The sequence below is a fragment of the Neopelma chrysocephalum genome, unplaced genomic scaffold (assembly GCF_003984885.1).
Source record: "Neopelma chrysocephalum unplaced genomic scaffold, ASM398488v2 Primary Assembly neopelma1_62, whole genome shotgun sequence".
Lineage (NCBI taxonomy): Eukaryota > Metazoa > Chordata > Aves > Passeriformes > Pipridae > Neopelma > Neopelma chrysocephalum.
Genome location: NW_020897719.1, coordinates 3,041,377 through 3,066,375, shown reverse-complemented (window position 1 = coordinate 3,066,375; position 24,999 = coordinate 3,041,377). Strand labels below are relative to the sequence as shown.

Sequence of the window (24,999 nt, the reverse complement as noted above, 5' to 3'; positions counted from 1 at the left end):
CAGGGAGAAAGGGCCATTTTCCCATAATTAAGTTAGTACTTTGACTGTGTATACTCTGGACCTTCAAGTCTCATTCTAGAAACAGCTGACATGTTTTGTGTTAAGACTGTTTGAATAACATCCATAAGCAATATTTCTGTTGGCATAGTTATAATGAAATCCACAAATATGAGGGGCTACAAATTTTTAATGTTTAAAGTTCCAAGAGCATTTTTGTCTTACTACTGCAGTCTCAAAAATGTGTCATATTCCTAAATTTCACAAACACGCAAGATAAGTATTTGCAGTTAAAAAGAAGTACGTAAGTCTTTGCAGGTGAAACAGATTTCAGTTTAGCAATTTGTTTTGAGTAAGTGTGCAATTGTATGTGATGTGCAGCCATTCACATGTTCTGCTATTTGCTAGATTATGCCTTTATAGGATAAATTTATTCTACATAGCCAAGGCAAGGTAAGTGACTATTACCATCTGTGATAGTGTAGAGATCTGTGTTATTTATAATGGTTTGAGAGAAACTCAAAGAACTGGGAGTTATTGGTGGGATAAATCCTTTTCAGGGCATTATTGTTGTGTAAATAACTTCTTTGTGTAATGGTTAGCAGGCAGAAAATTAAAGAATTTACTTCTTGCATGCAAAACCCCCTTGTCAAGTTTCTCTGAAAACTGTAATGAAGTCCCTGAAAGTTCAAAAGAAAACTGTTCTTGTGCAAAAAATATCAGCCCTCTCTATCTACGTTTCATAGTGGAACTGTGAACTAAAAAAAATAGGGAATCACTTCCTTAAATTTATGTACTAGAAGGCCACTTTGCATCCTGAGTTTGGGGAAAAAAACTGACTGAATTGCCATAAAAATTTTTGATGAGAACGGCTCTTCAGTCTGTACTCTGATAGAATGTTGTGATGCTCTAACAAGCGTTGCTTCTTTCTCCACTTTCTTTTGTGCTATCTGAACACAAAAAAAAAGGGGCAAAAATCTTTATCTGATTTAAATTGCATAATAGTTAAATAATAGACAAGAGATGTGATGGGCAAATGAAGCTATACTTGTTTATAATGCATGTAGTTTTCTTCATATAGTTAATGAAATGTTTGTAGGTTACTTACATAGCTTTATATAGTCAGCCAGTTTAACAGCTACTCATGTTTACCTTTCTGAAAGTTACACAACTTTGTATGCAATATACATTAAATGTGTACCTGTGTATTTGCATTAAAGTGTCTTTGTATTTGTAGTTGCTTGTATCAGGAAATTCTTCTGGAACACTTGGTTGTTTATCTGTGGTGTTCAAAGACTATAATATGTTTTGTGTGCTTTTGCTTTTTTCTGATCTTGTGAGTAACTAATAGATTTTTAGCTTTGATATTTGACAAAAGGTGAGCCACTATTTTTTAATGGAAGTCTCAGCTTTAAAACGTACTTGAAATTATCATTGTGTAGGAATGATATCTTTGCATTCTGTGTTTTTTTTAAAGTAAATATGTATTTTTTATATATATATACATATTTAAAAATATTTCCATGTTAAATACACTTATTAGATAAATACTGTCAAAACATCACCTAGTCCTAGGTCATGTTTGTGAAAGAATGCACATAACCAAATGATTTTTACTTTAGTATTTACCTGTCTTGGTCACCTAAATAGTATTAACTGAATTCAACTTTTTGTGTTCTGTGCAGACTCTGTTTTACAAGACTGTGTATAACTAATGCTATGTCAGAAGCTGTATTTAGTTAAAACTATTACTATTACTGTATCACAATATGTCTTATTGTGCAGAGACATTCATTTGTATTGCTACCGGCTTTGCAGTGGATACAGAAATACTTAAAATTGTTGTAGAAGCTTTCATAAGGTGGTGGTATTTGGGGTTTCGGTGGTGGTCTGAAAATGTCTGGTGTGGGTGGTAGTATGTTGTTGTGACTTGCTATGGACAAACCACACAATGCTTAGTTATAATTTCCTGCACGTGCCTACAGGGGTTCCTAACTTGTGGTACTATTTGTATTAGTGCTTCTTTGCCATTCAGATACTCTTGTATTCAGGCATTGTAGGGAAATCTAGGTGGTACTGTAGATTATTTCTTAATATAGAGTAACTTTGAGTTTTTTTCAGGCATTTGTGAGAATGTTATGGAGAAAGTAGCAAATATGGAGTGTTCTGATGTTTTGCTTGAAGAGAGGAAGTCAGACTTCAGTTACACTTGAGACTTGATGCCATCCTAAATGGCAACAGAATGACTATATTAGTAAGAGGAATGCATCTGGGAATTGCCTTTGTTGTGAAGTTAATTCCCAGATTTATTCTGGAGAGTTAGTACTGGTAATAATGGTATAGCTCAGATATTCGTGGATGTGAAGCCCATTTGGTCTGATGAAACAGCTACTGAAGCAGTAAGAAGTGATGCTGGTTTTGGCAAGTAGTGAGAATGCAGTAGAGGAGTTAGTCCTGTAGTATAACTTTGAATCCACAGCTGTGGATCACAAGTGGATTCAGTTTAAATGAAATTTAAAAAATAAATTAATACAAGCTTATATAGCGGTTTATTTATCCTGAATCTGTTGGAGTTCCTTGTAGTGCAGTTTCTTCAGAGGCTGATGTCATCAACATCAACCCCAGCCACCTCAGTCTTTTGAAGTTGTGCTCCAGCATAAGTACTTTAGTTGGCTGGCATATGTCTTTTATTATTTCCTTTTTAAGCTGGAGCATTATTTAAAATATTATCTTCATTTCTTTCCTCGTGGTGTTCCTATAGATAATAAGAAAGTATTTTCAGTGACCTTAGAGTGATTTTGCGTCTCTTTCTTCTTGTAGTGTCTAACAAAGTGAAACTCACAGGATTGCTGATACTCATAAATTTTAAACTTCTTCTGAAAATAAATAATATATCTTGCCTTGACAAAGATTCAGAACTTAATGAAGACATGTATTTGATTTTTCCCTGTTTGCAAAGGCTTTTTGGGTAGGATAAGAATTTTTTTACTGAATTTCAAGCAAACTGCAAATTGGATCATCTATCATGTAGTCCCACATAATCTGTGTTACAAAATGTTAACCCGTTTAAATTCCAGTGAGTGCAATTATAGCTTGTATGTGGATATGTTAAAAGGGCTTGGACTGAGTTTACTCTGCACAGGACCTTCTGAGTTTGCTTACAATTTTCCTAAAGTGTGACAGAATGTTGTCAGGGTGTATATGGTCTGATGGGCCTGCATGGGAGCTGATTCGAAGCAGGCCAGCTCAGGCTGGCAAGACAGTACTCTGGGTGCACATTGTGGGACACTCGGCCAGGTGCTTGAAAAGCACAACTGTGGAAGTTTCGTACTGATCTGGCTAGCTGGCCAAGTACAGCATTAAGAGTCTTGATTTGGCAACCTGTCCTATTAGGTGGTCACAATAAAGCAGAAATCAAACAAATAATGTTGAGAGTCACATGTGGAGTAGTTTCACTGGAAGCCTTATGTGAGATAGGCAGTTTCTGAGTCAGACAAGGTGAATATGGAAAACACAAACATTGTTTTTGAAGGATTCAGCTGCAAATATCAGTTCTGACAATTGTATGTAACTGCCGTATTGGAATTTGTGGTGCCCTCAGGGCCAGGGGGAAAAAAAACCTGAAAAGATTGCTGATGACACCGGGAAAACACTTAAGTCATGAAATCAAGTTTGAGGCAGTTTGTTGGTGTATGCTAAAAGTTTGAGCAGAGCCTTGGAGTGGATTGTTGTGTTGGCATTTCCAGAAACTATTTAGGATAACTCTTGGGACAGGGTTTTAATAAATGAACATCTATGAGATGAGTAAAGAAGTTGGACATTGCTTGGGTGCAGCTTCATGAAGTTCTAAGCAGGAGTTTCATTGCAGAGTGTGGCAGTAGTCTCCACTGTGTGCACCAGCAGCAACAGCAGAGTCAAGTATAAGTGCTTTGGCCCTGCTGAGAAACAGCCTTCTCTGGGATTAAAATACTGCTTGCTATTATGCTTCATAAATGAATCAGATTTTCAAGTAACTGTACCAGGCATAGATTCAGGATATGGGACTGTAATGGATTGTCTGATGAAGATGTTATCTTTTAAAAAGGTTGCAGCTTTCAATTGGCATCACAAGTTCCTGAGTTGTCATGAGTTCCTTAGTCCTTGAGATCAGGGAAAGAGTCAGGTTGAATTAGGGGCAAAGAGGGAGCCTTATGCAACTTAAGGTGGCACAAACTGGAATATTCAATAGTGTGAAATCCTTATTACAGTAGGGGTTTTGTCTCATGACTATCTAGAATGTTAATAGGATTGCAAAGAGGGAGAGGGAGTGCAAGGGAATGAGCAGGAAGAGCATATCTGTCTCGCATTGTAGCAGGTGTTCAGGCTAACAGAACTGGTGCAAGGTCATGTTGTCAGTCCCTACTGGTAATGCTGCCAGAAAGACAGTTTCAAGTAAGGTGAGGTGGAGAGCTGTGGTAGAAATGGCACCTGCTTGTTTTTCGGCTGAATACAAAGATAAGGGAACTGATAGTTGGACTGTGATGGTTGATGTCTGCACTGTTTTGCCAGGCACTGGCTTAGTACATATTTGTTAAGTTTATGGTGTCCTGGTATAGGGAGCCAAAATACTCAGATGAGCCAGATGTTTTATACTGTTACATAAAACAGTTTGTGGTATACTCTAAGCCCATTCAGGGCTACTGTTGATAGTAATTTTACATGCCCCTAGATGTACCTAGTGTAGACTTCATTTTATTAGCAATTTTTCGCAAATGTCTGAAAACAAGCCTGGAAATAACTTGGCTGTCTTGCTACTTAAGTAAGTATTTTTCATGGGCAAAAATATTATTCATCTTCATAGAACTTTCTCACAGACTTGAATGGAACAAAGTGACTTATTGAAGTTCTGTCAGAGGAACAGAATGGGTAATATGTTAATTTGATTTTCAAAGGTATATGATCTTTTGATTTCCAAATCGAGAGATCCTTAAAGTAACCAAGTTTTCAGAAAGCATTGAAATCACTTTCCCTTGAAAAAGAGCCAGCCTGCACATGTCTGTCTGTGGTTGCCTGTATATTTTCCAATTTTGCAGTACTTTGCACATAATTTAATTCCAGATTCACCAGACCTGTGTTAGTTTTGAGGAGTGGTGGTGGTGGTGTTTCTGTTTGGGGTGTGTGGGGGTTTTTAAATTTATTTATTGTTCCATTTATTTACTTATTTTGTTTATTTTAAGTTAAATCTCTCAGATCAGAGGCGTAATCCAAGTTGAAAGGCCAGGAGTGGCTGTAAATTGCTATTGGGTTTAATTCATTTCAGTTTCTTGAATATTTTGCATCATGTGTCCACTGGATAACACCAGTTCAGGATGACATGCTAACAGTGTGGAGCACCTTTCTACATGTGTACAGAAGGCAGTTTTCCTCATTACTCCATTTCCACCAAAACTTCAGCATAGTACTTAAGTGGGCTTTTTTTAAAGACATCTTTGAAACTTCCATATCCCATGTACACAGCTTGCTTCATTAGTAATTTCATTCTGGTTCCTCATTTAGTTAGTTGCTTTAATTCTTTTTTGTACAGTTTAGCTATATCTTTCTCTATTGGGACCTAGTTGTTCAGTTGGCACTGAAATTAAAAAAGATTAGAGGACAGAGATCTGCGTCATTGATGTATACCACCTGTGACTTTGTGAAATTAAGGAAGCATTTTGAATTCCTAAAAACCTTTTTCTGTGTTCAAAGTATGTGTTTCTAGCCTGTAACTACAGATCTTAGTTGTTTTGAAACATGAGATTAGCCTTTTGTACCTCATTATAATGTATGAGCATTTGCACAACTGTTTTTCAGTAATAGAAAAGCTCTATTTGTTATTTTAAAATTTCTTGTATATTTAAAGCAAGACCTGTGTTTATGCTGAACCATTCTGCTGTTTGCATAGTAGCTGTTTGCCAGATAGTAAGATCAGAATTTAGTAAAACTAGTAAAGCTCCTGTACGAGCTAATTTGCAAAGCTCCTTCTCTACACTAAAATTCCAGATCATGCATTTTCTCTGTAGGAAATGAAAGGAGGGTTTGGAGGATTGAGATCTGTAGAGCTGTCTGTAAACAGTTGGTACTTATGTAGCATAAAGGAATCATACTGAAGAGTCTATTGTGGTCTGGGTATTATGGTTGAAATTCAGTATTACAGTGCTGCTAAACTCAGTGGATTGAGAAATAGTGAAACGTCCTCCGTCTCTAGTAGCAGTATCTTAAAGGTAACAAAGTGTTGTATTAGAGTTGGGGAAGGTATTTCTGTCATTTGTTTTTGTTCTGGGGTTACGTTTTTCTTGGGGTGGAGAAGACAGGGTTTAGTAAATTATGCTTTGGGATTGTTGAGGGCTTATTTTGTTTTGTTTGTGGTTTTTTTCCTTAGCAAACTTGATAGTTTGGGGTGAGATAGGAAGAGAGGATTGTTATTTGAAGAGGTGGAACCTCAGTAAGTTGAATAGCAACAAAAAGAACTCAGAGTTTGGCATAGGGAAAAATTAAATCAGCACTAAAGGTTAATTTGAATCCTAGTTTCCTATGAAATGCTTAATAAGAAATTAGTGAGTACTGTGCGACAGTTGTCAACACTGTTTTAGTTTGCAAATGTTTTTCAGAGAAGAAAAAGGAAAACAGATTTTTGAACTTTCAGATTTTCTGTGTGTGGCAGAACTGTTTTAACACATTTTAATAAAGTAGGTATTAACAGAAGAGTATATCTAGGATATTCATATTGTTTGGCTCTGCCGGGCCATGGCTTTAATAAAAAGCATAAGGTTAAGTATTTGCATTTTAAAGTATGGAACAGCATGGATTGTTTTATGGTGTATATTGCCTTTTATTTTTTTATTTTAATGCTTAAATAGCTGCTCAGTCTTGGTAGAATGGACAAGTCCAGGATAATTTGCAACCTATGTTTTTGAGTATCATATGCTTCTGTATAGGCATTTTTACTTCATCTTATTAAATGTTTTTATGAAATCTTATTTTCAATAATGAAAGTGTTTTGTGCTGCTTAAACTTTGAATCAGACCATTATGAGAAAATTAACTCTAACCCTGGCACTTCTGAAGTCCCATTAGAAAAGCTGCAGCAGTCTAGAAATGGTACATGCACCATCCTCAGCAGTGTACACATGCTTTTCCCCTGCATCCGCTCTAGTATTCATCTGACCCCATTTCAGTTTGAAAAATCACTGCAAAGCTGTTGTAGAATCCTCTTAGTTTGTGAAATGAGCTTTCTGAAGAGTGAGTGACTGGACAGTCAGAAGGAGGGAAGGTCAGGCTGCCTCTGAGGTAGTCCTTTAGGTCTTGGCCATAAACACACAAACTGTTAAAATCGATTGGATTACAGGTTTGATTAATTTGGTTTAGGACTTTGAAGGCTGTATCTTTTCCTTAATGTGTCTTTTCCTCAATTTCAGCAGCTTTTGGGGATCTCATAGGAGTACAAAACAAAGAATGTGTTTGTGCATGTGTAGGAAAGATTAGTTTCAAGTTTTTAGGTTTCTTTTTTCACTTGGTATTAAAAGTTAGACTAGTTTTTTGAAATCATCATTTCATCATTGGACACCTCAATTAGTACAAACTCGCATAAACCATGATGACTGTGATGACAGATTCAGTAGTTTATTGAACTGTTTGAAAGCCAACAGACAAATGCTGGTAGCAGACAGAAGACTGGACTTTTACAGTGAACAGAGTTTAACTGAATGTATTTTAATTGTTCCCATAGTTCATTTTGCACCAGGGTAAATCAGAAGTATTGTGGTCCTACATACTACGTATGTACATACTACTTACTCACATGTAGTTCAGGATCCTGCACAAGTGTGTTCTCTTTCAAGATTTTAGAGGCTGCTGTTAAATTTATCTTAAAATAACCGATCATGCATACAGGTGGGAGTTCAGCCTGGCAGAATACATAAGCCACTGATATTTTTTCAGTTGATAGTCACTACAGTATTTTCTGCATTCAGAAGGATCAGAGTAGGAGAGAGATACTGGCCAGCATATAGCTGTACATAGTTCAGAACAATGAACCTTAAATAAATGCTTCTGTCAGTGAAAGAATAAAATATTTTCTAGGTGATTTCAAAACATGGATTTCTGGCTTTCACAATCAGAGATGAGTGTTTTGTCCAGGAAACCTTGTTTGTGTAGCTGTGTTCGAGTGTCTGCACAGTTATTTTGAGAAACCAGTACAGATACGCTTTAGAATGGAGTCATGGGACACATAAGATTGCATAGTTAATTATTTACCAGGCATTCATTTTTTAACTGTAGACTTGAATGTTTGGCTATGCTACTATAGTTTCACGCTTTTAAAAATATTTTTATCAGTTATATTCTACAGTGTGTGTATTTCTCTCTTCACTACTTTTAAATTGCTTAATCCCTTACTATATTTAATATTAATCTCCCATGTAGAGCTTGAGCATGGTTCTGAATTGAGCTCTGATATGCTCTCCAGAGTGTGTATGTATAACACACATAGATTTGTATTAAAAACACTTACTTATTTTGTTTTGGGGTTTTTGTAAGTTATTCTGAAATGTTAAGTTCTCAAATAAATTCTCAAATATGGAAAATGGAATTCGTCACATCTAATCTTTTTGTGTGTGTATGTGATTACCATGTCCAGTGATGTAATGTTCATTTATGGAATGCTTAACAGTTAATTGATATTGGAAGGAAATTATTTTTTTTCTTTTAAATAGAGCTTGAATAGCTGAAAGCAAATAATAAGGTAGAATAAGTCTATGGTGGTACTTCTGAAAAAAATGGAAAAGGAAATAAATTAATAAAACAGTTATGTAAATACTTAAGTCAGACTCTCTAAATGACCTTTTGAATGCAACGAAAAAATATTTCATTAGCAGGGAGGTGTGCTATTTTATTTTTAATTTTCCCCCTTGGAGTAGTGCCTTTGATTATATGCTGAGAATCACCTTTTGCTGTATAGAAGCTACAGATTGTATTTGCTTTTAATTTTTGGATATAAGATGTAAGCTAGAGGAAAGGAGTAGGCTAAAAGGGTAAGGAAATGTAGTGGAAGAGAAAAATTAGGGTTTAGATTTTAGGACAGGCTTGAGCTATGACTTTAAATAAGTTAAAAACAATTTACAGGGTTTTACTTTTTCGGCAGATTTTAAATTGCAACCTGACTCACGTAAATGAGATTTTTCAGTTTAAAAATAAAACCCAAACATATTTAAATGTATTTTTTAAAATCCCTAGAAGCAAATGATTATGCAGAGAAGATTTTTGCTGACTACTTAACTCACTCAAGAGTTTACGTAATAAGAAGGGCACTATGGCAGTGGTTCACATAACAATAACATATGTAGTCCTTTGAATATCCTAAACCTTAGTCAGACATGAATCAGTTGTATTTGCTAACATTTTCAAGGTATGGTTATGTCATTGATGTCTCACTTCATGAAATAATTACTGATTTAATGCATGTGGAATATTCCTCAGAGGTCATTGGAAATACTGTTTTCTTAAAATCTTTCTCATTCACCTTGAGTTAACGACATCAGTGCCTACAGACAAAAATTATGCCAGAAGCTTGTTTTCTCCTCATATATTAAATATATATATTTTTAGCATATACAAAGAGAAAGATAAATGTTTTAAAGTAATACCTGATTATACATTATTTTGATATCATTGACTTAGTATTGTCATTTTTCAGCACAGTTAAACTTTGTAAGTTTAGGCAGCTGTGATCTTGACTTAATTTTGTGAACGATTTTGCAACTACGAATCAGTGTGAAGTAAAGGCTACAGTGAGCCTTTTAAATTGACTTTATGGTACAAAGTTCTGAAAGTTATAGTTTTTAATGCCAAAATAACTGTTAAGTGAGATATTTCATTTACCAAGCTGGTTGACTGTTTACATTTGCTGTACATAACTTCTGTGCTTGCAGTCCATTCCTTGTACAGTATATCAGCATTTTTTTCCCCAAGGGCTTCAGGGGGATTTCCAGTAGTTATTAGCTGCAACCATGACTCACAACTTCTGATCTTGAATTGCTGCCCTTGGTATCGCTGAATTCTGTTACTCTTGTGTAATTGTTAGGACTTGGTATACTGTTTCTCCTTAGGCAAGGTAAAAAAAAATAAATATCTTTTTGGACTTGACCCCAGTATATATTTTGCTAAACCTATACAGAGTAGATTTTATGATCCTTTCATCTGCAGAGTTGTCTCGGGTAGCAAAAGCAGAAGCTGATTTTGGGAGAAATGGACTTAGTCACAAGCAGGCTCAATAGGTTGCAATTTATCTGGGTGTCATTGAAAAATGTGAAGAAATTTAATATCTAAATCAATAATTCCACATATCTACATTTTCTGTGTCACATGTTGTCAGTCTGACTCAGATTCTGGTTTTTTACCACTTTGACTATTGTTTCCAGTAAATTCCCTGTTTCTACAGTTGGTTTCCTTTGGCAGTTCAGCTCTTGGGGTGAAGGATTTACTCATACTGTATATATACCAAACACCTTTTTTTATATAATTTTATTCCAGATATCTAGAAAAGTATGAAAAAGTCCATCATTTTGGGGAGGAGGATGATGAGGTACAACCAGGCAATCCAAAGCCACAACTTCCTATTGGTGCAATTCCAACTTCTTATAACTACCAGCAACACAGTGTGTCAGGTAAATATTTGATGGTAAAAGTACTGTTTCTTTAATGTCTGTGTGCATATATACATATGTAGATATATATGTATATGTGCATATGTGTATATATATATTTCAACAAGCTACAGAAGTAGTGTATAGATAAATTTAGAATATTATTAAAACTGTCAAATCTGTAGGACACCGAAATGATTAATTTAATAGACTTTAAAACCTTTCCGTGGTTAACCACAACAAAATAAATATGAAAATCCATAAGCTATTATTCTTTACGAATGTTCTCCTTTTTAATTAGCAGGGCTGCATAGTTACTTGTCTTACAAAAAATTTACCTTGAAAATTTGCACAGTGTGTTTCTGTCAGTCTGTCATGTCTTTACAGAGTTGAATACTTGAACTGAGCTAACAATTAGTTAAGCTCTAAATCAGAAGCTGGCGGGCTCTGTGGAATGGATGTGCAATTCATTGCATACAAATTGACTCCAAATTGTATTACAATTCTATTCTGCTTTAATTAAAACCTGTGTTTTCAAAGCTTTTCTTTGGGAGAACGTGCTGCAGTATTGCGTTCTGGAAATGATGATGGAATTAATATATAACTAGACAGGTATACAACAAAGTAGAATGTGTGTCAACATTTTGGCCTAAGACTAATGGAAAAAATTGTACATTGAATACTGTAAAAACTTGTTAAAAACCACAATACTTTATTTATAAGCTTTTAAAAAAGTTTTATTCATAGTAGTATTGCTTAATGTATCATCTCAATGTAATTAGTTTAGCTGTGAAAATGTTATTTGCTTGGTTTTTTTTCTTATTTAGATTATCTTCGTCAAAGCTATGGGCTGTCTATGGACTTAAACTCACCAAATGACTATAATAAATTGGTGCTTTCACTGTTATCTGGACTCCCAAATGAAGTGGACTTTGCAATTAATGTGTGTACTCTTCTTTCAAATGAAAGCAAACATGTTATGCAGCTTGAAAAGGACCCTAAAATCATCACTTTACTGCTTGCAAATGCTGGGGTGTTTGATGACAGTAAGTATGTAACAACATTTTTGCAACAGAAAGAGTCACCTGTTGTAGGATCTTTCACAACCCTTGATAATTAAAATGTTAATAGCTTATATCACTGTAATATACTTATATCTACTTTTCCTTTTTACCTTCTTCCCAATTACAGGTTTTATCAGGCATTACAAATACCTCTTAAGTTCGGTAATTTAAAAGAATTATTTAACAGTTTAGTGAAATGTAAGAATTAGCTTTTTGTTGATAGGGTTTAACTATTCAGGATGCTGAATTAATAGCATTGGATTTCCATCTGTTTGTAGTGTATTACTACTTCCTTCTGAATTCGTAGGACCATGCTGACTTCATAATTCTTTTCTAATAACAGTTGCAAATTTAAAAATCTGCAAATTTAAAATTGAAAAGTCTGAAAACAATGACTTGCTAAAATTTTTATCCTGATAACTTCGCTACACATTCAGCTACGGTAAAATTCAGAATATAAAACTCATGAGATAAATATCTTAATCTGATTTTCAGAATTAATGAATGTGTTAGCATGTAAAATTTATAAGAGAGTCTATTCCATCAAAATACTGAAGTATGTGAAATAAATTCTTCTCATTTTTTTCATCGTGGCCTCCATGCCAAATTATTTATTGTTAATTGTTTGTTTGTCTTTCTGTCAGGAGAGGGGGCAGACAAAAAATAAGTTAACCTAAACTATTGTAAAATCATAACAGCATAGCTCTCGTCTTGAGGTGCTGAGGAAGTATTTATAGGTTTTATATGCTTTTTGTGGGGAGTATGTGTGTTTGTTTGTTTGCTTTGGTTTTATTGGTTGGTTTTTTTTTTTATATTGAGTTTCAGAAATTGCCACAATAAGAAATTGCTCAAATGAGCCTTTTCAGCTAAGCATAATTAAGTCTGATAGTATTGATTGTCATATCTGTTTGAGTATCAATCTACTTTGCATGTGTAAGCATAAACATAGTATGGTATGTCAAAGATTCTGTTTTAAAATTCTGGGGAAGAACCAGTGTTAGCCACTGTGTACTGTTTGTTTGTTTTTTTTCAATCGTTAGCATTTTTACATAATGACTTGTAGCATTAGTTGTCCCCAGTATTGCTTTAGTGTCCTTTGGCTTCTCTCTGCTCTTTCAGTTTGTACACGTGCCCTTCTGATACCGTTAGAGCGTGGTCATTTGGTGTTTGCACCTTGTCCAGTCACAAGAATTTTTGAAGGAAAATATTTGAAAGGAAGCTAAAGGGAAACTTAGTCCTGCATGTCAGTGATTCCAGAATGCTTGCTTTTTAGATTTTGGGGGTTACCATCACTACCCTATTCTTTTCATAGAAGTTCTGTGGATTTAGGAATTTGCAAATAATTTAATCAAGTTTTATGTTACTATTTAATGGTTTTTTGGATGTTGCAAAGGTAGACAGTGTTTTCTGGAGTTCTTAAGTTGAACTTTGAGCACAGATTTATTCTAGAGCTTGTCTGTATTAGTGTTCCTTGTATTGAAAAATATTTGAGATAAAGCTGAGAGGAGTGATGAGCGTGTAGTGGGTTCACTTCTTCCATTCTCTGGGGAAAATTTCATTTTTACCTTACTTGATTATGTCTTCTGGATAAATCCAGAGAAGTGTCCTAGCAGCATTAGGAGGACTAACTGGGACACGTGGGGAAAAGAAAGCATGAAGCTTTGATTTTAAATACTTATGTGCTTTTATATTATAAATAATGAAGGTAAATCTGTGAGATTTGATGATTAAATTAAATCTCTAATTAGTAGATTCAGGTAGTTTCAAAATACTGTCACAATAATTCCAGATGTCAATGAACCATAGCTTATTAATTTAATACAAGTTTTAGATTTTTCTTGTCTATAATTAAAGTTTTAGCATTATTATTTAACATTTAGTGCTTCTAGGTAAAATATTTCATCAGCTTCCTCCCCTCCTCCCCTTGAGGTAACAGTTGGATTGCAGGTGATGGGGCAGCCCCAGGGGCTTGGGGGTATATAGTGTGTTCAGTTTGAGAGCTGCATAAGCCTTGGTTTGGATTCTATAAATTATAAGATGATGTTGTCTTGGAATTGAGATTTGTAGCCTTTTTTTTTCAAAACAATAAAATATTATGACTCAAAATGTGTAACTTAAATGTGTCATTAGTTCATTACAGAATTATTGCAAGACAAGAGTTTATTTTTGGATTGATTCAGCCTCTGAGTCACATTGACTGAGTCTTTGCTGCTTTCAAGGAGTGATGATTAGAAAAGTTGTGGCAGTGGCTGCAACAGTCAAGAACATCCATTACTCATCCTGGTTAAATATTGACTTTCAATTGAGTGCTGTCAAAATCTTACTGCTGTTAAGATTTTTTTAGGAAACAAGTGGGAATTTGTTTAATTACTACAGTAGTGTTTGTGCTTACACAGTGCACGTGGAAAGCAGTTGTTGATGTCAGGGTGAAAATAGAGCAGTCATCTTGACTCCTGGAAAAAAGATGTGGAAAAGTTTCCCATGTGTTTTTTTTAAAAAGGGTTCATAAGCAAGCCCATTACTTATGAACTCCTTGCTCTCAATTTAAACTGTAAAACTGCAGTAGCTGTTGATTAAGTTACAAGAGAAATTTCAGTTGGTTTATGCAGTATTTTTTAGAATAAAAAGGAAACACTGGAAGAGTCTATAGTGTTGTTGAATCTTTATTTAGTTTATGGATTAGTAAAAAGTAAAAAAATGTTCATTTTTTATTTTACTAAATTTGCTTTTTGTGCTTAAAGCTTTAGGATCATTTTCTGCTGTATTTGGAGAAGAATGGAAGGAGAAAACTGATAGAGATTTTGTTAAGGTAATTTAAAAATTATTAAAATAATTTTGAACTGCACATGGTGGGTATCAAATTCTTTAAAAAGATAGAAAGTTCTAAGATACACTAGCACGTCTTTAAAATTACTCTGAACTTTATTCCTTCGATTTAAATGTAATAGGACACTAAATCACAGTTGTCTTAAAATGTTTGGATAAGCAGGAAGAAATGTATTAAGAAAAAAAGATGTAGGCAAATGAATAAGGGTTTTCATGTTTCTTTTTATAAGAAAGCTAATGGGTGTGATGAAAAGAAAATTGGCAACATATTTAATAAGAGGTAGCAATGCCTTTTTTTTTTTTTTGAACTGCCATGATCAGTAAAGAAACATTCTGGATTATGAAAGTTGAGACCGTAGCATAAGGAGCATAGGAGAAATATTTGAATAGGTTAGCCATGTTGCAGGTTTGTTTCAGTTAAACTTTTTGCACAAGGTTTTTTTATCTTTCCAGTAGAGGGCATGAGCTACTGTACAAGTAATGAAATGAGGTAAAAATAAAACTAACATTTCTTTGTATAAATGCTTATATATTCTAGATGAACATTTTGAGGTGAATGACAGCATGAAATATAACTAAAAGAGAATTGACATTTCAGCATATTTACTATGATACACAATTGCCATAAATTAAATTACAGGTCATAATTTATGTGGCTAAAATAGAAGAAAGCTAGATTAAAATATATTTTGATAGTTTGTGCTTTTTATTAAGTAAAAATGTAATGAGATAGTCTGCTGAGTGCCTTAGGAAGCTAGGTTTCTGCTCAATTCCATAATTGTTTCATATAATGAAATATCTTAGCAGTATTACGGAGCAATATTTGTTAGGAGCTTTTTCCATGTGTACTTTGTTCTATTTCTATGTAACTCAGTTTGGGAACAAACTGGACCATAGTAGTGTTGCTGAAATACTAGTGAATAGATTCCCTAATCAAAATTTCTTAAGTAAACTTAAGAACAAAAAAGCTAAGCTCTCATAAATTTGGTATGTGGACTTGAAAATGTGATCCAAATGTGCTGAACCTAAGTGTAAAAATTGATGCTTCATAATCTTCATTTCCTTCTTCCATTGAAAAATATATCCAAAAGTACTGTAGGTTGTGATTTGGTTTGTTTGTTTGGGGTTTTTTTTAAAGCACTTAGCGCTTCTGTGTTGACTTCACCCTAAGCTGTCACAGACTGTTGCTGATCTAGAGCAGCAACAAGCGCCATGTTTAGATCTGTAAACATTTAAAATTACACAGAATTCTAATTTATTATATGTTCATTAATTATATAAACTTAAGTAATTGTGATTAGGACAGGTGATTCTTATAAATGTTTTTAACCAAGTGTTAAGTAGAATCACTGTAACTGCAATAAGGTTTACTAATAAGAAACTTGGATGCTCTCCAAGATCTATTTTTTGGACATTACAACGTGTATAGTACCACATGTAGTGAAATACTGCTCTAGGCATGTCAGAAATACTCTGAAAGCATGTTGGAAACTAAGACCAGATCTAAAAGTGTTTAGATGCCAAGAATCTAGATTTGTCAGAGCATCTCACTGCAAGCATTTGTTTAGTACTAGAAGTAATTTATTTTGTATTGCAACTGTGGCTGTGTCAAAGTGGGAATCAGAGGAAGCATTATGGGAACTTTGTGACGTAGGAGAGAAATATTTGGTTGTCAGCATAGAGATTATGTATCTGGTTTTGTTTATTTTTTTTCTAATGTGCTTTTACAACTTTAAGATAATAGAACGGCTGTTGAATAAGTGTCCCTCCTTTCACTGTTCACATTATCATTTAAATTTTTTTTTTTTTCATTTTGCTGCCAGTGATTTGTTTCTTGATTTTGTAAGGTTATAATTTCAGTTCATTTCTCTTCTATAATGGCAGCAGATTAGAAATTTTGCAAATAGGAAAATGGAAACAAATTTTTAAGTGGGAGAGGAAAAAATGCAGAATTACGAATTGAAGTATAGCAATGGCATGAACACACAAATGTTAGAGATACACAGAAAGGAGTGTGAAGAAGCAATTCCTTAAACACATGAATTCTAAACTAATAGGAATTGAATTGATACTGGGGGTAATTTTAGAATTATGTACTTATACCAAAATGTTTTGTGGAAGTTTTTAATGTTTGCTTGAAACAAACTTGATTTTATTTTTAGTCTCTTAATAATATTATAATTTTAAAATTAGTTTTCAGTAAGGAAAAATGGATATGTGTTTTTCTTCACTGTTTTTCTCTTCATTCTGTATCTTTGCACGTGGAGTGGTACAGCGTCACTGTTTGTATTTCTCCCACCCTTAGATATCTACACAATACTGTTTGTTGTTTGGTATTCAGTCAAGTCTTGAGTTTTACTGTAAAGAATTTGTCAATTGTTTCAGCACCAGTTCTTTGATGTTATATTCTGCTGTTCTCTAATTTTGACTTAGAGTCTTTCAACTTTACATTTGGTAGTGTCATGTTCATGAGCAAAGGACCTTGCCTATTTAGTTGTGTCCTCCAGTATCACTACTGCTCCCGTTGAAGGTGAAGATGAAAAATGTGTTTCTTGATACTAAACTTCAGTTACCTTTCTTTCTTTTCCCCCTCCCCAATTCTTATTTCATTATAAAAAACTGATAGAAAAATTTGTAATATTCTTATCTGCAGCATTACATATTTTCTGTAGTAGTCTTATCTGCAGCATTACATATTTTCTCACTTTCTACAGAGCTTCCCTTTAAACTGAATCAAATGTTTTTACTAGTCAGTGAACCTGTTCCATGAAGTGTCTGAATTTGAGTATCATTTAAGTTGAACCTGCTGTTACCTCTTATAGCTATGCTAATTTGTGGCATTCTTCCCTCTTTGTATTTCCTGGTGCTGTCAATAAGGTTAAATCTCTAGTTACTTGGAATGACTGCATGTCCTTACTTAAGGATTAGAACAACTGGCATTTAGCCAGTATCTCTTGTTTGTTTTGTTGTCCCATCCACAAGCTCTGATGGCATCCTGCTCAGATGTTCTCTCATCTGCTCTGGAAGCTTTCCCATTTTTAACTGTTTCACTTAGCTTTGAATTTCCTCATGTTACCAAGGTTCACTTGTGAGTGTAGTTCGCTTTCAAGAGTGATTTGTTTATATAGCATGTTTATAATTGGATAGATTTAGCTGTTTTTTCAGGTATTTCTTCCATGTTTCCAGCAGCTGCCCACTGTCTGATGTATAGTGTATGAATAATTGCATTACATTTCTTCATGTGCTATTTGCTTCTGTTTACTTCAATTTAAGGATTTGGATTTCGAGTTCTTGGACTTCTTGAGGCCTCCTCTAGCTGTAGAGTTCCAAAATCCACATTTATGCAGCATTTCTGCCTTCTTTATTTTGCATAATGCTTCACTTCTCTGGTTTCCTTTTTTATTTTGTGAATTTCTTATTTTGCTGTCCAACTCTTTCTTCTTTGTATAAATTTAATAATACTATACTGTGCATTTATTCTCTGAATCTTTTTCAGATAGTGTTGAGAGATCCTTATGCACTTAAATACCTGAAATACTTTGCAAACATTACTTTTCTTGTCTCTCACAGTGATCTGTCAAGCTGATTTGACTCCAGTTGCTCTTGTATTTTTCTTGGACAATAAGTAGTCATACTGTTACTACAGTGTATGTTTTGTGAACTGAAACGTCCATTGTTTTTATGGACAGTAATTTGGTTGATCTGATTTCCAGTGAATTCTGTGTAATCCTTTGCATCTTTTTTCCAACAGAATTTGGCTACTGACAGTAATCAGGTTGTGAATGTGAATCAAGTTCTTTACCTTTGTCCACCATCTCTTAGCATGTGGATGTCATGTGGTCAAGCATTATTTGGTTGCTTCCACGTTTTAGCTTTATGTTCCTATTACCAATGTGTTACCATGATATAAATATGTATATGGAGGAATAACTGTTGATAAAGACCTTGACTTTTTCATCCTGTCTTGTTTATTTCTTTTGATATGTAGTATCAGATTGTCCTTCTAGTAGGGAATAAATAACTGCTTGTGATGCTAAAGTGATTTTTTTCTTGCCTTTGTGCTTTGTGTTTTTCAAATCAATGCCCAGAAGGCTTAACTTAACTAATCATTTTCCACTTCTGCCTTCCCTTTGGGCAAAAAAAAAAAAAAAGTTGTCGTGTTTTGCTTTGTTCCCATGTAACACATAGGCCAAGAACATTGTATGTGAGTTATTTAGTTCTGTTTTCCACCTTGTCATTTGCTGCCCACCCCCATCCTTTTTGGGGATCTTTCCCACTTAGGCAGAAACCAATTTTTGAGTGGGCTGAGAGCAATCAAACTAGTCTGCTTAAATGCAAACAAGAAAGTGATTCAGGCCAGCTCTTGAAAGGAGTAGAGACTGCAGACTCACTCGGAGCTTAAGACGCCTGAACACCCTTAGGATGTGCAGAATGACAAGATGGAGATCATTGTAGTGTGAGGATATGTCTGAGATACGGACACTGTACTTCACCAGAATCACAGAGGATAACTTTTAGAACAAGGTGCAATTCTTTTTTTATTGATGGTTTTTCCCTACTGTGTTGCAAGGGAATTTGTAACCAGTTAGGGAATGGAAAATATGATTTACCTTCCTGAAAATCCTGGAATCTGCTTTGAGTTTCTTGATATCCATTGTCTGAGTGAAAGATGCAGAATTCATATTCACTTTTAATTCTGCATTATTGTCTATATGGGTGTCAGCTGAAATCTGTTTGTCATAGCATCTCTCAATTATTATTTTATTTTTTTTTAGTGTTTGGACAACCTAATTTTATGCCTGATAATTTGATTGAGACTTTGATTGTCATAGGCCAGGCTGACTGCACTTTTTAAAATTCCGTGCATGACTGTATGTGCCGTGCACAAGAGTATTGCTTCAAACTGTTTTGTCATTGACTGAACAGAACAGCAACTCTTCTGAGGGAGTTATTTAACTCTCATGTAATTGTGCCTGCTAGAAGATAGCTTGTTGGAATCAAAGGGAAAGCTGTTCTACGTTGTAATAATTGCAGACAGGTGCCACTTTCCGTGGCTGGGAACTCACCTCAGCCATCTCTGGTAAAGCTTTTGAGTATTCTGAAGCTCATTACAGTGGTACATGCATATCAGGCTTCCATCTGTACATTTATTGTTGCATACTTGTCAATGGCTAAAGTCCTGGGAAATCCTGACCCCTTTATAGTTAGCAGCCCATCTCTGAAATAGGTGCATTAAATGCCACACAAAATAGTTTGTCTCTTAGCTGCTTGGAATTCTGAACACCAATAAGGTGTTTAAGTTACTGGTTGTTCAGTGGAGGATGTAGGATAATATTTCTGAGTTCTTTGGTGATATTGCTGGAGCTTTTGCAGGATGTTTGAAATTTTAATCTGCAAAGTGCTCACAGGAAGCCTGGTTTGGTGCCTCAGTAGGTATTTCGTGGTTGCTGAAACACCAGCGACAGGTGCTGGCTTTGAGAATACAAACCTACAGTTTTGAGCAAGCAAAAAGCTCTGGGACACTTCTGCAGGTAAAGCAGTGTTCTTGCTGAGCATTATCATTCACAGTGCTTCTGTATGTAGAAATAAACAGTTGAGAGGAAAAAACCAGTCTTACTTAAATTGTTATTTTTGAAATCATATTGTCTGTGTATTCATGTCCTATCCTGCAGATTCTCTTCCTTAGAGATTGAAGAGCCTTCCCAGATCTCTAGGACTCAGAAGAACTGAGGCTGTGGGGGACGCACAGTTCTGGTGTGCTTCATGTGGGTGACAGGGTTTGTTTGTATGCTGTAGGTAGTCCTGAGGCAAAAATTCTCTGCTTGGAGAGGTTAGCATCTTATGCTCGCAGCATGACTGTATAATAAAGCAATTTGAAGAATAACAGTTATGTCTAAGTACACTTTATTTGGTGCCTTGGTGTATATCATTTTAACTTACAGAAAGGAGCTATGTTCTGAAAAAGATAATCTCGTCTGAGTTGACAACTAGCATTGTTTGACAGACTGCTTCTTTACAAAGGGGAGACTTTCTCAGTTGTTCAAGCAACTGTCACGGATCTGTTTATTCTGCAAGTTTTAGGTGAGATTTACAGTTTTCCAACAATGTATTCCTGTCTTCATCTTTAGCCATAGCATTTGGAGGCTTTCTCTTTAGCAGTGTCTGTAGCATCTTCATCTGCAGAAAGAATTTTCCACCCCTTTGAGAGCATGTCTAGGGTGATTTCCTTTCTGGATAGAAAGATTTCCTTCTTTATGACTTTATATTCCTAGAGATTTTTAATGTTTAGTTTTAAACTATACACTTAAGTGGCAAAATGTGGATTATTGGAAGATTCAACTATAGCAAAATGTGATAATGCTGTTCTGATGTATGTCAGCAGTTTTAACAGTGTATTGTGATTGACTTTGGCCTCTTTCAAAGAGATTCAAGTTGAAGACTTCCAATATATCTGTTAAATATTCATTTATTTTTTTAATCCTTAACTGATTAAAAAACTAATCTGTAAAATAGCATTTGAGGTTTTTCTTTTAAGTGGCAGTGGCAGTGAAATGTGAAGGCTTACTGTGTTCATTGCTTTTCCAAAAGGGACATCCTAAAGAAAAGTACTGACTGGTATGTTTCCAGACAAATATTTCTATGTGCTTTTTAAAATAAAAAGCTGAAGCCTCTTCCTTAAATAATATCCTTCTCTAATGGTAAAGGCCACTTAAAATGAAGTTCATTCTGCAAATTTTGCCTGCATGCCTTGGTCTTCTGGCTCTTCGTGAGATCCTCAGTATTAATTAAAAAAATCTTTTTGTAACAAACAGTAAGGAGTTAGACTTCTTTCAGGCTGTTCTTGTCTTTGCTAAAACAAGGTAATAATCCTTTCTGTTCGAGTAATCGTCTTTACTAAACAGTACTTGGATGCCATTTAGCAACACTGCAGTGGAAAATAAAATACTTTTCCTTCCAATTTAGAATATCTGTAGTATTGTATTTTTCAAGAAAATAGTAGTGTCAAACTTGGTCTGAGTGCTGTAATTTAGTAATTATGTTTGCATAGCAAAATTTCTCCTGCTGTTCAGCTGGTTGTACTTCCTTCCCTTTTTATCCAGATTTATTAGTGGTTTTATTCTGTGATTACAACCAAAAGAGGAACTGTATTTCGTTAGTGAGTAAAAAAGATGGTCAAATTTTTATTAGCCAACAGAAGGTGGTTTTTTTTCTTATATACGCACTAGAATGCACATATCTTTATATATTTTTATATTATTATACCTCACAATGTGTATTTTTATTAGCTTGCAAACCTTAATCCCTTGATTAATTCTTGAATTTCAGCAGGACTGGCAACAAACAACCATTTGCAGATCAGGCCATATATTTGTAAAGTAATTTGAATTCCAGTCTGCTGAGGCATTCTGCTTTGGTTATATTTATAAACGTTTTTCATGATGGTGTTGGTTGTTTCTCTCTTTACATTTTTCCATGATGATGTGCAATACAGCAGCACTTTAAAAAGTCTTTCCATAAAGAAACTTCTAGTAGGAGTCTAATATCTACTAAAATTGAGAGGAGTCACCTTCTTCTGCTTTAGGAGTTCACTGTTTGTAGGAGGCAAAGGAGGATGAACTGTACTTTTATCCTACTTAAAATTGCTGTATTTCTAATTGTTTATGGAAAACTGTCCATATAGTTTCAGCAGAGCACTTCTGTAGGTAGTGTTGGTTGATCATGAACACATACTTCTGGTGCTTGAAGGGAAGAGTTTGTTAATGTAAAATACTGAACATATCACTGCCTCTGATTACTATCAGATGAATCAAGGTACTAGGAAATTTTTAAAGAACAATTATTTTAATACGATTTCAATATTTTAATGTAATGGACATAAAAATAATTAATATTTAAAGAAATATCCCCTAGAAATTAAGTGTTTTTAATTCTTTCTTCAGTTTTGGAAGGATATTGTTGAGGATATTGAAGTTCGTGATCTAATTTCTGACAGAAGCAAATCTCAAGGTGAGATATCTTGATTATATTAATACATACCTGTTGGTAAATAGAACAAAGGAAGGACTAAAATTTATTTGTTTACTTTGTAGATATTCCATCGGAAGAATGGATTTGGGAATCCTTATTTCATCCACCTCGCAAATTGGGCATTAATGATATTGAAGGGCAGCGGGTACTCCAGATCGCAGTGATTTTACGAAATCTTTCTTTTGAAGAGGGAAATGTTAAACTTTTGGCAGCTAATCGTACTTGTCTTCGGTTCCTGCTACTCTCTGCTCATAGTCACTTTATTTCTCTACGGCAGTTGGGGCTGGACACGCTGGGAAATATTGCAGCAGAGGTAACATGCTTTGAAACAGAACAGTTCCAATATAATTTGATAAAAGCATTACTTCAGTGTTAATTAAATTATTTTTTTCCTTTATCATTGGATGCAGAAGGAAATAAATTAGTATTTGAATTTGTAAATAGCAATTTGAAAACAAGAACCAAAACTGAAATACAACTTATGTGTCAGAGGACTGTAGAGAGTTTTATGCCCTGTGTACTGTACTTTTGTAAGCTAGTCATATACCACTGGTTATACTGCCAGAATCACGTGAGGCATCTTTTTCTTTACAGAGAGGTTTGAATGTTATAATATACGCTATTTCATGTTATTTTGCAGATAAATTATATGGATTTTATAGGTATTTTATATATGTTCGGATAATCCTTATATTTTGAAATATAGCATATAAATTTAAGTAAAATGGGTAGTATCAGAGAATGAGACTGGAAGTATTGGTCCACTGCTGAATATTGAAAAAAAGACGGTGTTTTCATTTACCATGTGCCCAGCTGCTTTTAAATAAGAAAGAATGTTACTTATATGTCTGAGAGCTCTAATTGAGAAGCAGAGCTAGATGGAAACAGGATGAATGACTGTGATAGCACTTGGGAAGGAATACTTGGTCTTATTCAAGTTTTGATCTTTGTTGGATATTAAAATACATTGTGTTTACTGTTGACTGCCTGAGAATAAAGTTGTTTTCCTTATTCTGAGCACTGGAAAGTGTAAATTAGACTACTACTTCAGAGCAGAAAAGGAGGAGGGGGCTCAAAATGCTAGCAACAATCAAAAGCTGACAGGGTTCTGTTTTTATGAACACAAATTTAATTTATATGTGCTGCATTTAAACAGGAATCTTATATTTTGATATGCAATTTAAGGATTTGGCCATTAGCACTATATGGATAGTGTTAGTAATTTTTTTTCTTTCTCATTAGCTTCTTTTGGATCCTGTTGATTTCAAAACTACTCATCTAATGTTTCACACAGTTACAAAATGCCTCATGTCAAGGGATAGATTTTTAAAAATGAGAGGTAAGATCTCTAGCTATTCTTGTTGTTTTATTAGAATTGTAATTATTGCTGTTTAAAACTATTTTGTATTTTTTCTTTAGGCATGGAAATCTTGGCAAATCTTTGTAAGGCTGAAGATAATGGTGTCCTAATTTGTGAATATGTGGATCAAGAATCCTATAAAGAGATCATATGTCATCTCACGCTACCAGATGTGCTGCTTGTAATCTCTGCACTTGAGGTGCTATACATGCTCACGGAAATGGGAGAAGTGGCTTGCTCAAAGATTGCTAAAGTAGAGAAGAGCATAGGTAAGGGAGAAGCAAAGTCTATTGTTACTCTCCCTTATATAGGAAGGAAGACTTAAGAATGTCATGTTCAGTAGTTAAAAATGTGGCTTGCAAGTGTCTGTGTGCAGCTTGGGGATGGAATTTATTAAATTTATTTTTTGTGTCCTCAAGAAGTTGATGGTGCTAAAACTAGGGAAGCTAAAATTCTGGAGTATTTTTTTAATGCCATAAAGTGTGTTAAAAAAAAAATCTACAGAAGCGTGCAGGGACTTGTTTTCTTTTAACACATGGCAATTTTAAAGGAAATCACTATGTCCCAACAGCATTCATCTTGTTCTAATATTATTGTTGGTTTTACATTTAATACTTCAGATACATTAGTATGTCTGGTTTCTATGGACATCCAGATGTTTGGACCTGATGCACTTACTGCTGTAAAACTCATTGAACATCAGTGTGTTAGCCAGCAAGGAATACTTGATGTTAGACCACAGGTAATGGATCATGGTTCTTCACAGGCCCATGCAACAGGTGTCCCAGGTTAGTATCACAGCAAGAGAACATATACTTCTACAAAATTTCCCGTATGGCATGTGTAACTTTTGTCTTCTCTAGATTTGGGATTAATTTACATAAGTAAATGTAGCATTATGCATAACATATGGTATCTTTTTCAAACATTTGTTCACAAAGCAAATATAAACCTATGTCAGCCAAAACTGTTGTGAAACAAGCTTTGAAAGAAAGTTTATATTTTTCAATTGGTAATCTGAAAATTTCTGAAAGTTATGTACATTTCTTATTTTAACTTACTGAGTG

General features: G+C 34.6%; 1 protein-coding gene across 1 annotated transcript in view; it reads left to right on the top strand.

Annotated features, from left to right (window-relative positions):
- Nucleotides 1–24,999, top strand: part of ARID2 (AT-rich interaction domain 2) — a 103,044-nt gene that overhangs the window by 45,818 nt on the left and 32,227 nt on the right. The window contains exons 4-11 of the mRNA XM_027682193.1: nucleotides 10,542–10,675; nucleotides 11,482–11,700; nucleotides 14,460–14,527; nucleotides 22,485–22,551; nucleotides 22,635–22,885; nucleotides 23,815–23,911; nucleotides 23,992–24,201; nucleotides 24,553–24,720. Coding sequence (XP_027537994.1) covers nucleotides 10,542–10,675; nucleotides 11,482–11,700; nucleotides 14,460–14,527; nucleotides 22,485–22,551; nucleotides 22,635–22,885; nucleotides 23,815–23,911; nucleotides 23,992–24,201; nucleotides 24,553–24,720 — 1,214 coding nt within the window. The remainder of the gene's footprint in view (nucleotides 1–10,541; nucleotides 10,676–11,481; nucleotides 11,701–14,459; nucleotides 14,528–22,484; nucleotides 22,552–22,634; nucleotides 22,886–23,814; nucleotides 23,912–23,991; nucleotides 24,202–24,552; nucleotides 24,721–24,999) is intronic.